Here is a 14,460-nt window from a genome sequence, read left to right on the forward strand (position 1 = left end):
TCTGATTGGCTGATAGAATTCTATCAGCCAATCGGAATTCAAGGGACGCCATCTTGGATGATGTCCCTTAAAGGAACCTTCATTCTTCAGTAGCCCGTCGAAAGAAGAGGATGCTCCGTACCGGGTGTCTTGAAGATGGAGCCGCTCCACGTCGGAAGGATGAAGATAGAAGATGCCGTCTGGATGAAGACTTCTGCCCGTCTGGAGGACCACTTCTTGCCGCTTGGATAAAGACTTCTCCCGGCTTTGTTGAGGACTTCTTGCCGCATGGATGAAGACTTTTCCTGGCTTCGTTAAGGATGGATGTCCAGTCTTCAAAAACTGCAAGTGAATCTTCGGGGGTTAGTGTTAGGTTTTTTTAAGGGTTTATTGGGTGGGTTTTATTTTTAGCTTAGGGTTTTGGGCAAGCAAAAAGAGCTAAATGCCCTTTAAAGGGCAATACCCATCCAAATGCCCTTTTCAGGGCAATGGGGAGCTTAGGTTTTTTTAGATAGGGTTTTATTTGGGGGGTTTGGTTGTGTGGGTGGTGTGTTTTACTGTTGGGGGGGTTGTTTGTATTTTTTTTACAGTAAAATAGCTGATTTCTTTGGGGCAATGCCCCTCAAAAGGCCCTTTTAAGGGCTATTGGCAGTTTAGTTTAGGATAGGGTTTTTTTATTTTTTTGGGGGGGGCTTTTTTATATGTATAGGGCTATTAGATTAGGTGTAATTAGTTTAAATATTAGATCATTTCTTTTTTATTTTGTGTAATTTAGTGTTTTTTATTTTTTGTAATTTAGTTAATTGTATTTAATGTAATTTATTTAATTTTAGTGTAATGTTAGGTGTTAGTGTAAGGCAGGTTAGGTTTTATTTTACAGGTAAAATTGTATTTATTTTAACTAGGTAGTTAGTAAATAGTTAATAACTATTTACTAACTAGTCTACCTAGTTAAAATAAATACAAACTTACCTGTAAAATAAAAATAAAACCTAAGATAGCTACAATGTAACTATTAGTTATATTGTAGCTAGCTTAGGTTTTATTTTATAGGTAAGTATTTAGTTTTAAATAGGAATTATATAGGTATTAATTGTAATTTTTATTTAGATTTACTTTGATTATGTAAAGTTAGTGGTGTTAGGGTTAGGGTTAGACTTAGGGTTAGGTTTAGGGGTTAATAACTTTAGTATAATGGCGGCGATTTTGGGGTCAGCAGATTAGGGGTTAATAACAGTAATGTAGGTTGTGGCGATGTTAGGGACAGCAGATTAGGGGTTAATAATATTTAACTAGTGTTTGCGATGCGGGAGTACGGCGGTTTAGGGGTTAATAACATAATTTATGTAAGAACTTACCTGATAAATTCATTTCTTTCATATTAGCAAGAGTCCATGAGCTAGTGACGTATGGGATATACATTCCTACCAGGAGGGGCAAAGTTTCCCAAACCTCAAAATGCCTATAAATACACCCCTCACCACACCCACAATTCAGTTTAACGAATAGCCAAGAAGTGGGGTGATAAAAAAGTGCGAAAGCATATAAAATAAGGAATTGGAATAATTGTGCTTTATACAAAATCATAACCACCACAAAAAAAGGGCGGGCCTCATGGACTCTTGCTAATATGAAAGAAATGAATTTATCAGGTAAGTTCTTACATAAATTATGTTTTCTTTCATGTAATTAGCAAGAGTCCATGAGCTAGTGACGTATGGGATAATGACTACCCAAGATGTGGATCTTTCCACACAAGAGTCACTAGAGAGGGAGGGATAAAATAAAGACAGCCAATTCCTGCTGAAAATAATCCACACCCAAAATAAAGTTTAACGAAAAACATAAGCAGAAGATTCAAACTGAAACCGCTGCCTGAAGTACTTTTCTACCAAAAACTGCTTCAGAAGAAGAAAATACATCAAAATGGTAGAATTTAGTAAAAGTATGCAAAGAGGACCAAGTTGCTGCTTTGCAGATCTGGTCAACCGAAGCTTCATTCCTAAACGCCCAGGAAGTAGATACTGACCTAGTAGAATGAGCTGTAATTCTCTGAGGCGGAATTTTACCCGACTCAACATAGGCAAGATGAATTAAAGATTTCAACCAAGATGCCAAAGAAATGGCAGAAGCTTTCTGGCCTTTCCTAGAACCGGAAAAGATAACAAATAGACTAGAAGTCTTACGGAAAGATTTCGTAGCTTCAACATAATATTTCAAAGCTCTAACAACATCCAAAGAATGCAACGATTTCTCCTTAGAATTCTTAGGATTAGGACATAATGAAGGAACCACAATTTCTCTACTAATGTTGTTGGAATTCACAACTTTAGGTAAAAATTCAAAAGAAGTTCGCAACACCGCCTTATCCTGATGAAAAATCAGAAAAGGAGACTCACAAGAAAGAGCAGATAATTCAGAAACTCTTCTAGCAGAAGAGATGGCCAAAAGGAACAAAACTTTCCAAGAAAGTAATTTAATGTCCAATGAATGCATAGGTTCAAACGGAGGAGCTTGAAGAGCTCCCAGAACCAAATTCAAACTCCAAGGAGGAGAAATTGACTTAATGACAGGTTTTATACGAACCAAAGCTTGTACAAAACAATGAATATCAGGAAGAATAGCAATCTTTCTGTGAAAAAGAACAGAAAGAGCAGAGATTTGTCCTTTCAAAGAACTTGCGGACAAACCCTTATCTAAACCATCCTGAAGAAACTGTAAAATTCTCGGTATTCTAAAAGAATGCCAAGAAAAATGATGAGAAAGACACCAAGAAATATAAGTCTTCCAGACTCTATAATATATCTCTCGAGATACAGATTTACGAGCCTGTAACATAGTATTAATCACAGAGTCAGAGAAACCTCTTTGACCAAGAATCAAGCGTTCAATCTCCATACCTTTAAATTTAAGGATTTCAGATCCTGATGGAAAAAAGGACCTTGTGATAGAAGGTCTGGTCTTAACGGAAGAGTCCACGGTTGGCAAGAGGCCATCCGGACAAGATCCGCATACCAAAACCTGTGAGGCCATGCTGGAGCTACCAGCAGAACAAACGAGCATTCCCTCAGAATCTTGGAGATCACTCTTGGAAGAAGAACTAGAGGCGGAAAGATATAGGCAGGATGATACTTCCAAGGAAGTGATAATGCATCCACTGCCTCCGCCTGAGGATCCCGGGATCTGGACAGATACCTGGGAAGTTTCTTGTTTAGATGGGACGCCATCAGATCTATTTCTGGAAGTTCCCACATTTGAACAATCTGAAGAAATACCTCTGGGTGAAGAGACCATTCGCCCGGATGCAACATTTGGCGACTTAGATAATCCGCTTCCCAATTGTCTACACCTGGGATATGAACCGCAGAGATTAGACAGGAGCTGGATTCCGCCCAAACCAAAATTCGAGATACTTCTTTCATAGCCAGAGGACTGTGAGTCCCTCCTTGATGATTGATGTATGCCACAGTTGTGACATTGTCTGTCTGAAAACAAATGAACGATTCTCTCTTCAGAAGAGGCCAAAACTGAAGAGCTCTGAAAATTGCACGGAGTTCCAAGATATTGATAGGTAATCTCACCTCCTGAGATTCCCAAACTCCCTGTGCCGTCAGAGATCCCCACACAGCTCCCCAACCCGTGAGACTTGCATCTGTTGAAATTACAGTCCAGGTCGGAAGCACAAAAGAAGCCCCCTGAATTAAACGATGGTGATCTGTCCACCATGTCAGAGAGTGCCGAACAATTGGTTTTAAAGATATTGTTTGAGATATCTTCGTGTAATCCTTGCACCATTGCTTCAGCATACAGAGCTGAAGAGGTCGCATGTGAAAACGAGCAAAGGGGATCGCGTCCGATGCAGCAGTCATAAGACCTAGAATTTCCATGCATAAGGCTACCGAAGGGAATGATTGTGACTGAAGGTTTCGACAAGCTGTAATCAATTTTAGACGTCTCTTGTCTGTTAAAGACAGAGTATTGGACACTGAATCCATCTGGAAACCCAGAAAGATTACCCTTGTCTGAGGAATCAAAGAACTTTTTGGTAAATTGATCCTCCAACCATGATCTTGAAGAAACAACACAAGTCGATTCGTATGAGATTCTGCTAAATGTAAAGACTGAGCAAGTACCAAGATATCGTCCAAATAAGGAAATACCACAATACCCTGTTCTCTGATTACAGACAGAAGGGCACCGAGAACCTTTGTAAAAATTCTTGGAGCTGTAGCTAGGCCAAACGGCAGAGCCACAAACTGGTAATGCTTGTCCAGAAAAGAGAATCTCAGGAACTGAAAATGATCTGGATGAATCGGAATATGCAGATATGCATCCTGTAAATCTATTGTGGACATATAATTCCCTTGCAGAACAAAAGGCAAGATAGTCCTTATAGTTACCATTTTGAACGTTGGTATCCTTACATAACGATTCAATATTTTTAGATCCAGAACTGGTCTGAAGGAATTCTCCTTCTTTGGTACAATGAAGAGATTTGAATAAAACCCCATCCCCTGTTCCTGAACTGGAACTGGCATAATTACTCCAGTCAACTCTAGATCTGAAACACATTTCAGAAATGCTTGAGCTTTTACTGGATTTACTGGGACACGGGAAAGAAAAAATCTCTTTGCAGGAGGTCTTATCTTGAAACCAATTCTGTACCCTTCTGAAACAATGTTCTGAATCCAAAGATTGTGAACAGAATTGATCCAAATTTCCTTGAAAAAACGTAACCTGCCCCCTACCAGCTGAGCTGGAATGAGGGCCGCACCTTCATGTGGATTTAGAAGCAGGCTTTGCCTTTCTAGCTGGCTTGGATTTATTCCAGACTGGAGATGGTTTCCAAACTGAAACTGCTCCTGAGGATGAAGGATCATGCTTTTGTTCTTTGTTGAAACGAAAGGAACGAAAACGATTATTAGCTCTACTTTTACCTTTAGATTTTTTATCCTGTGGTAAAAAAGTTCCTTTCCCACCAGTAACAGTTGAAATGATGGAATCCAACTGAGAACCAAATAATTTGTTACCCTGGAAAGAAATACAAAGTAAAGTTGATTTAGAAGCCATATCAGCATTCCAAGTTTTAAGCCATAAAGCTCTTCTAGCTAAAATAGCTAGAGACATAAACCTGACATCAACTCTGATAATATCAAAAATGGCATCACAGATAAAATTATTAGCATGCTGAAGAAGAATAATAATGTCATGAGCATCACGATGTGTTACTTGTTGCGCTAAAGTTTCCAACCAAAAAGTTGAAGCTGCAGCAACATCAGCCAAAGATATAGCAGGTCTAAGAAGATTACCTGAACACAGATAAGCTTTTCTTAGAAAGGACTCAATTTTCCTATCTAAAGGATCCTTAAACGAAGTACCATCTGACGTAGGAATAGTAGTACGTTTAGCAAGGGTAGAAATAGCCCCATCAACTTTAGGGATTTTGTCCCAAAATTCTAATCTGTCAGACGGCACAGGATATAAATGCTTAAAACGTTTAGAAGGAGTAAATGAATTACCCAATTTATCCCATTCTTTGGAAATTACTGCAGAAATAGCATTAGGAACAGGAAAAACTTCAGGAATAACCACAGGAGCTTTAAATACCTTATCTAAACGTTTAGAATTAGTATCAAGAGGACTAGAATCCTCTATTTCTAAAGCAATTAGAACTTCTTTAAGTAAAGAACGAATAAATTCCATTTTAAATAAATATGAAGATTTATCAGCATCAACCTCAGAGACAGAATCCTCTGAACCAGAGGAGTCATCAGAATCAGAATGATGATGTTCATTTAAAAATTCATCTGTAGGGAGAGAAGTTTTAAAAGATTTTTTACGTTTACTAGAAGGAGAAATAACAGACATAGCCTTCTTTATGGATTCAGAAACAAAATCTCTTATATTATCAGGAACATTCTGCACCTTAGATGTTGAGGGAACTGCAACAGGCAATGGTACTTTACTAAAGGAAATATTATCTGCTTTAACAAGTTTGTCATGACAATCAATACAAACAACAGCTGGAGAAATAGCTACCAAAAGTTTACAGCAGATACACTTAGCTTTGGTAGATTCAGCACTTGACAGCGATTTTCCTGTAGTATCTTCTGGCTCAGATGCAACGTGAGACATCTTGCAATATGTAAGAGAAAAAACAACATATAAAGCAAAATTGATCAAATTCCTTAAATGACAGTTTCAGGAATGGGAAAGAATGCCAAAGAACAAGCTTCTAGCAACCAGAAGCAATAAAAAATGAGACTTAAATAATGTGGAGACAAAAGCGACGCCCATATTTTTTTCGCGCCAAATAAGACGCCCACATTATTTGGCGCCTAAATGCTTTTTGGCGCCAAAAATGACGCCACATCCGGAACGCCGACATTTTTGGCGCGAAATAACGTCAAAGAATGACGCAACTTCCGGCGACACGTATGACGCCGGAAACGGAAATAGAATTTTTGCGCCAAAAAAGTCCACGCCAAGAATGACGCAATAAAATGAAGCATTTTCAGCCCCCGCGAGCCTAACAGCCCACAGGGAAAAAGTCAAATTTTAAGGTAAGAAAAAATGGTCAAATCAAAATGCATTATCCCAAATATGAAACTGACTGTCTGAAAATAAGGAAAGTTGAACATTCTGAGTCAAGGCAAATAAATGTTTGAATACATATATTTAGAACTTTATAAACAAAGTGCCCAACCATAGCTTGGAGTGTCACAGAAAATAAGACTTACTTACCCCAGGACACTCATCTACATATAGCAGATAGCCAAACCAGTACTGAAACGAGAATCAGCAGAGGTAATGGTATATATAAGAGTATATCGTCGATCTGAAAAGGGAGGTAAGAGATGAATCTCTACGACCGATAACAGAGAACCTATGAAATAGACCCCTTAGAAGGAGATCACTGCATTCAAATAGGCAATACTCTCCTCACATCCCTCTGACATTCACTGCACGCTGAGAGGAAAACCGGGCTCCAACTTGCTGCGGAGCGCATATCAACGTAGAATCTAGCACAAACTTACTTCACCACCTCCATCGGAGGCAAAGTTTGTAAAACTGAATTATAGGCATTTTGAGGTTTGGGAAACTTTGCCCCTCCTGGTAGGAATGTATATCCCATACGTCACTAGCTCATGGACTCTTGCTAATTACATGAAAGAAATGTTTATTATAGTGGTGGCGATGTCCGGAGCGGCAGATTAGGGGTTAATCATTTTATTATATTCTTTGTGATGTGGGAGGGCCTCGGTTTAGGGGTTAATAGGTAGTTTATGGGTGTTAGTGTACTTTGTAACACTTTATTTACGAGCTTTATGTTACAGCTTTGTAGCGTAAAACTCATAACTACTGACTTTCAGTTTACGGTACGAATCTTGATGGTATGGGCTGTACTTCTTACTTTTTGGCCGGACAGGCAAACTCGTAATACCGGCGCTATGGAAGTCCCATGGAAAAAGGACTTTTTGAAAGCTGCGGTAGTTACGTTGTGTTATGGCCAAAAAAGATTGCGTGCACCTATACCTGCAAAACTCATAATAGCAGCGATAGTGAAAAAGCAGCGTTATGAGGCTTTTTCACTTATAACGCAAAACTCGTAATCTAGCCATAAATTATTTAAGTTTTTTCAAAGTACAGAGGCTAAAATGTCACCTTGCTGGATGGGGCATTTTGGCACTATAGGTTTAGGAGATGGAGCTGAAAAGTCTATACACTGCATAAGATAAGCCATTAACTGTTATGCAGTGGCATAAATCCTGGCCCTGCAGACCCTGCAATTCTGTGGGGCCCACAGGTAAGAGGGGCCCACCACCTGTCTAGCTTTTCCGGGCGTGTGGGCCGCTGCAGGGCTGCATTACATGCTGGGCACTAGTGGCAGGGAGCCAAGGGAGGCCACGGAGCAACCTGTGCACACAGCGCATGCTGCATGCAAGGCTGCTCTGCTGCAAACAGGCAGCAGGGGTGGGTGGAAGGTTAGGGGCTGAGGAGGCCTAGAACAACAATTGCTGGGGGCCTTGAAAACTGTGCTCAAATTAGGCCTAATGCTGTACCTTAAGGAGTGCAAAACCAAAATTATTTAACTTTGCAAATGACCATACTGTAGTATCATAAGTAAATGAATTTGCCTACACTTACCAAGCTGACAAAGGTTTTGTTCTGAAGTGAATAGCTTTGGTCTCCCCAAAATCTCATCATCTGAGCAATGCACATTTTTTATCAAGAAGTAAGTAGCCATGATTCCTTTTCCTTTGATCTCAATGGCACCTCTTTCCACCATTTCAAAATCAAGATCTTTTAAGGCACTGGAATAAATATTGTCAATGCATTATTTTCTTTCTTTCTTTCTTTCTATCTATCTTTCTTTCTTTCTTTCTTTCTTTCTTTCTTTCTTTCTTTCTTTCTTTCTTTCTTTCTTTCTTTCTATTCCTGCTACTGCAATAGCTGGTTATACTTATTGAAAACCACACTCTGTGACCTCAGGACATTTGAATGGAAATGTTATTGAAAACAACCAGCTTTTGCAAATAAAAAAAATAAAACCAAAGGTCCATTCTCCTACAAAAGAAATACTCTGCAGGACTCAAAAGGACGTATATATAAGTTATGTTGTACTCTACTTATCCTTCTGAATAAAGTGTATATACATCCTTTTGGATCTGTGTCACTGTATGTAACAAATTTCCATTTGTGCCGGTGGGAGTTTCCGAAGGGATGGAGGGAGGTGGGTGGGCGGCACAGCGTTGGTAGGAGAGGGAGAGGGAGTGGGAGGATAGGGCGAGACCCTACACTGTAGAAAAATTATTGTGGATTGGAGAGGGAGGGAAGGGATGCTACACTACAGAAAAAAATTATGAATTTGGGAGAGGGGGGCCTGCATTAGCAATCGTAGGGGGGGGGGTTCAACCACTACACTGCAGAAAAATATTTAAAATAATTTATAAATAAATAAATTTAAATTAAATCTAAATGTATATATAAACTGGGTACTGGCAGATAGCGCGACAACATAGGGAGAGGGAGGGTTAGAGAAATGTTTTGGAGGGATCAGGGAGGTGGAAGGGTAAGGGGGGATCCTTCACTGCAGATTTAAAATAATAATAATAATTTTATTTAAAAAAAAAAAAAGCAACTGTCTGCTAGTACTTAAGATGGTGGTCAGGAGTGTGAGTGTGAGAGGGACTCAGGAGAGAGAACTGTTTGGGAGGGATCAGGGAGGTGAGAGGGTAGTCCTCCTATTAAAATAATATTTCCCTTACCAGCTAACTAATTAACCCCTTCACTGCAGGGAAGTTCAGAAGTGTGGTGCACAGCTGCAATTAGCGGACTTCTAATAGCTAAAATCTAATTGCAAAGCCATGCATACCTGCTATTTCTGAACAAAGGGGACCTCAGAGAACCTTTTACAACCATTTGTCTTATTACTGTAGCAATTGTGTGTAAATGATTTCAGTGCAAAACCCAAAGTTTGTGAAAAAGTTAAAAAATGTTTTTTAATATAATTGCCTTTGTTTGAACAGTGGCACGAAATATACCTAAGTGGGCCTAGATCAATACTTTGGGTTGTCTACTTAAAAAATATATATATAGTTTTGATAGGTAAATAAAAAGAACAAAGCTCTATTTCTGTTTAAATGGAGTGATAGCAAAAATGCTTTTTTCTCTGAAATTCCTGGTAGAGAATGGTTTAAGGAGAAACAAATTGTATGGTTTCCATTTAAAGAAGCAAATGCACCAAAAGCAAATACATGGAGTACTGATAAAGATGCTGCATCAGTAAAGTAGCAATAAATTAAGAGACACGTAAATGGTTAACCCCTTGAGTTCCAGATGGGGTATCACAAACTCAGAGGCCAAGACATTCCACCATCCCTGAATCTCTCTTTTGTGATTCTGTTGCAAAAAATATGCCTACAACCTATCCACTGCCACTGTGGCTATACCTTGATGGTGCTATTGTTGCCCTTGCAGAAATATGATCTATATCCTTACAATTATACAAACAAGTCTTCCTGCTTACCTGAAAGTTGTTGGGCTTAAATGTATTTTATCAGGAACACCATGGCTCTCCATCCTGGAAGCAGTGTTTACAGTGTCACCAAACAAGCAATATCTAGGCATTTTATCTCCAACCACTCCAGCTAATACAGGTCCTGTATGAATTCCAACTCTGATCTAAACGAATGATTATTAATTTATTATATAATGAAGTTACCATATGAACTAATATATTATTGTAAGTAGATAAACTGATTGATAGAAAAATAGAGATAGATAGACAGACAGACAGACAGAAAGATAGATAAAGATAGATAAAGATAGATAGATAGATAGATAGATAGATATATAGATAGATAGATAGATAGATGATATATGGCTTTTTTAATTTAAAATGTGTCTGTCTTCTCAGTAAGTTATTGTAACAGTCTTTTACTGCAAGCAGGCAGCAGAGTAAGTCCAGTGGCTGGAGCAGCAAACTCAGCAAAAGGTAGAGAAACAGTTGAAAGTAAAAAGTTTCCACTTGGGTGCTAACCTTTTCAACTCTCTCCTCTACCCACCTGCATCACCCACCTCATCTGCATTCAGTGATCAAGACCTGGCTGACTACTTTTTCAATTAAACACCATCCGAAGAAACATCTTAACACAAGCCTGCAATCTCCCAACTTCACTCCCAGTCACCCCCTCTGCCACTCTCTGTACCCTCCTCCCAACCACTGAGAGTGAAGTGACTTCCCTATTGTCTTCCTCACACCTCACTACCTGCCCACTTGACCCTATTCCTTCAAATCTAATACCTTCTCTGTCTCCCACCCTCACTCTGGCTCTTACTCACATATTCATCCTATCCCTTTCTACCGGCTCATTCCCTGCCTCCTTCAAACATGCAAAGGTCACCCCCATCCTCAAAAAACCCTCCCTTGACCCTAACTCTCCTGCAAACTACCGCCCTATTTTACTGCTCCCGCTAGCTTAAAAAATCCTTGAAAAACTAGTTTTCGATCGCCTAACCCACTTCCTGTCCTCCAACGTAGCTCGACCCCCTGCAATCTGGCTTCCGTCCCCAACACTCAACTGAGACTGCCCTCACCAAGGTTACTAACGATCTCCTTTCTGCTAAAAAGAAACACTATTACTTCATACTCATCTTACTTGACCTTTCTGCTGCCTTTGACACTGTTGACCATCCCCTTCTCCTACGGACTCTCAGCTCTCTTGGGCTCTTTGACACTTCCCTCTCCTGGATTCACTCTTATCTCTCTAACAGATCCTTCTCCATCTCTTTTGCTGATGACTCCTCATCTCCATTGCCTCTGTCTGTTGGAGTACCTCAAGGCTCTGTCCTTGGTCCTCTACTCTTCTCTATTTACACTTCTTAACTGGGTAAACTTATCAACAGCTATGGCTTCAACTATCACCTCTATGCTGATGATACCCAGATCTACCTTTAACCCCTGCACTCTCTCCTTCTGTCAATTCCCACATCAGTGACTGCTTATCTGGCATTTTCTCCTTGATGGCCTCTCACCACCTAAATATAAACATGTGCAAGACCAAACTACTTCTAATCCCCCTTCTAACTCTACTCCAGTTTCTAATTTTTCCACCACTGTTGGCGGGACCACTATCTCCCCATCACCCCAAGTCCGCTGCCTTGGAGTCACATTTGACTCAAATCTGTCCTTCGTTCCCCACATCCAATGGCTCTCTTCATCCTGCCGCAACCACCTACGCAATATTTACAAAATGCGTCAGTTTCTGAGTGCTGAAACTACTAAACAGCGAATCCACTCCCTGGTAATTTCCTGACTTAACTACTGTAATAACCTACTAACTGGCCTCCCTCCCTCCTGCCTCTCTCCCCTTCAATCCATCCTAAATGCATCTGCCAGGCTAATCCACCTCTCTCGACGCTCTGTTTCTGCTGCACCTCTCTGTGAGTCCCTTGACTGGCTCCCCATTCACAGCAGAGTTAAATTCAAAATTCTCACCCTGACCTACAAAGCCCTCGCCAATGCTGCCCCAACCTACCTGTCCTCACTCATCAACAAATATACTCCAGCCTGCCCCCTAAGATCCAGCAATGACCTTCTCCTTGCATCCTCTACCATCACCTCCTCTCATGCTAGACTACAGGACTTCTCTCGTGTGGCACCAACCCTCTGGAACGCACTTCCTCGAGCTGTCAGACTCTCCCCTAACCTCTCCTCCTTTAAACGTTCCCTAAAGACCTTTTTGTTCAGGGAAGCCTATCACCTGACTCATTAACAAATGAACTTCACTTACAGTGGGGAAAAAAAGTATTTAGTCAGCCACCAATTGTGCAAGTTCTCCCACTTAAGAAGATGAGAGAGGCCTGTAATTTTCATCATAGGTATACCTCAACTATGAGAAACAAAATGTGGAAACAAATCCAGACAATCACATTGTCTGATTTGGAAAGAATTTATTTGCAAATTATGGTGGAAAATAAGTATTTGGTCAATATCAAAAGTTCATCTCAATACTTTGTTATATATCCTTTGTTGGCAATGACAGAGGTCAAACGTTTTCTGTAAGTCTTCACAAGGTTGTCACACACTGTTGCTGGTATGTTGGCCCATTCCTGCATGCAGATCTCCTCTAGAGCAGTGACGTTTTGGGGCTGTCGCTGGGCAACACGGACTTTCAACTCCCTCCAAAGGTTTTCTATGGGGTTGAGATCTGGAGACTGGCTAGGCCACTCCAGGACCTTGAAATGTTTCTTACGAAGCCACTCCTTCGTTGCCCGGGCGGTGTGTTTGGGATCATTGTCATGCTGAAAGACCCAGCCACATTTCATCTTCAATGCCCTTGCTGATGGAAGGAGGTTTGCACTCAAAATCTCATGATACATGGCCCCATTCATTCTTTCATGTACACAGATCAGTCGTCCTGTTACCTTTGCAGAGAAACAGCCCCAAAGCATGATGTTGCCACCCCCATGCTTCACAGTAGGTATGGTGTTCTCTTTCCTCCAAACATGACAAGTTGTGTTTCTACCAAACAGTTCTACTTTGGTTTCATCTGACCATATGACATTCTCCCAATCCGCTTCTGGATCATCCAAATGCTCTCTAGCATACAACAGACAGGCCCGGACATGTACTGGCTTAAGCAGAGGGACACGTCTGGCATTGCAGGATCTGAGTCCCTGGCAGCGTAGTGTGTTATTGATGGTAGCCTTTGTTACGTTGGTCCAACTCTCTGCAGGTCATTCACTAGGTCCCCCTGTGTGGTTCTGGGATGTTTGCTCACCGTTCTTGTGATCATTTTGACCCCACGGGGTGAGATCTTGCGTGGAGCCCCAGATCGAGGGAGATTATCAGTGGTCTTGTATGTCTTCTATTTTCTAATTATTGCTCCCACGGTTGATTTCTTCACACCAAGCTGCTTGCCTATTGCAGATTCAGTCTTCCCAGCCTGGTGCAGGTCTACAATTTTGTTTCTGGTGTCCTTCGTCAGCTCTTTAATCTTCACCATAGTGGAGTTTGGAGTGTGACTGTTTGAGGTTGTGGACAGGTGTCTTTTATACTGCTAACAAGTTCAAACAGGTGCCATTAATACAGGTAATGAGTGGAGGACAGAGGAGCCTCTTAAAGAAGAAGATACAGGTATGTGAGAGCCAGAAATCTTGCTTGTTTGTAGGTGACCAAATACTTATTTTCCACCATAATTTGCAAATAAATTCTTTCCCAATCAGACAATGTGATTGTCTGGATTTGTTTCCACATTTTGTCTCTCATAGTTGAGGTATACCTATGATGAAAATTACAGGCCTCTCTCATCTTCTTAAGTGGGAGAACTTGCACAATTGGTGGCTGACTAAATACTTTTTTTCCCACTGTACCTAACAGTTGCCCTCATCTATCTCCTCACTAATATCATTTTCACCTTTGCAGTCCCCACCTCCTGTTTCCCATCCTCCTACCCATCTAGATTGTAACTTCCCATAGGAATAGGGCCCTTAATTTCCCCTGTATTTGTCTGTAAAATTTTGTCTTTTATTGTATTGTTTCTCTGTTGTTCTTTTATCCTTTTACCCATAGGCAGCACTGTGGAATCTGTTGGCACTTTATAAATAAAGAATAATAATAATAAAAATAATAATAACCTAATGCGTGCAAAAAGACAAATTTAGGGTGTTGTGCACACATTGACATATTCCCCCATAGAAGTCAATGGAGCAAAAAAGTGGACACCCTACTTGAGAAACCCTATTGTATATTCTCAAGTGAGCTTACCCGACATGAAAATTTGAATATTTCACATTCCAAATTTCTTCACATAGAAGAATATGTTCTATTTATTCATAATTCCATATTATTTTCTACAAATATCTGATTATTATGATTATATATAGGTATAGATATATATAGGAATTTTATGTATTTATAAATATGAAGAACGTTGGAATGTATAATGTATATGTATAATATTTATACATATATAC

The 14,460-nt window shown here is 40.2% G+C and overlaps 1 protein-coding gene across 1 annotated transcript in view; it reads right to left on the reverse strand.

The window, feature by feature from the left end:
- The window catches only part of LOC128652625 (guanylate cyclase soluble subunit beta-2-like), a 120,335-nt gene that overhangs the window by 15,357 nt on the left and 90,518 nt on the right, over nt 1-14,460 (reverse strand). Inside the window, exons 13-14 of the mRNA XM_053705557.1 lie at nt 10,010-10,164; nt 8,128-8,294 (exon numbers count right to left, since the gene is read on the reverse strand). Coding sequence (XP_053561532.1) covers nt 8,128-8,294; nt 10,010-10,164 — 322 coding nt within the window. The remainder of the gene's footprint in view (nt 1-8,127; nt 8,295-10,009; nt 10,165-14,460) is intronic.

Source organism: Bombina bombina, chromosome 3, assembly GCF_027579735.1.
Source record: "Bombina bombina isolate aBomBom1 chromosome 3, aBomBom1.pri, whole genome shotgun sequence".
NCBI classification, from domain to species: domain Eukaryota; kingdom Metazoa; phylum Chordata; class Amphibia; order Anura; family Bombinatoridae; genus Bombina; species Bombina bombina.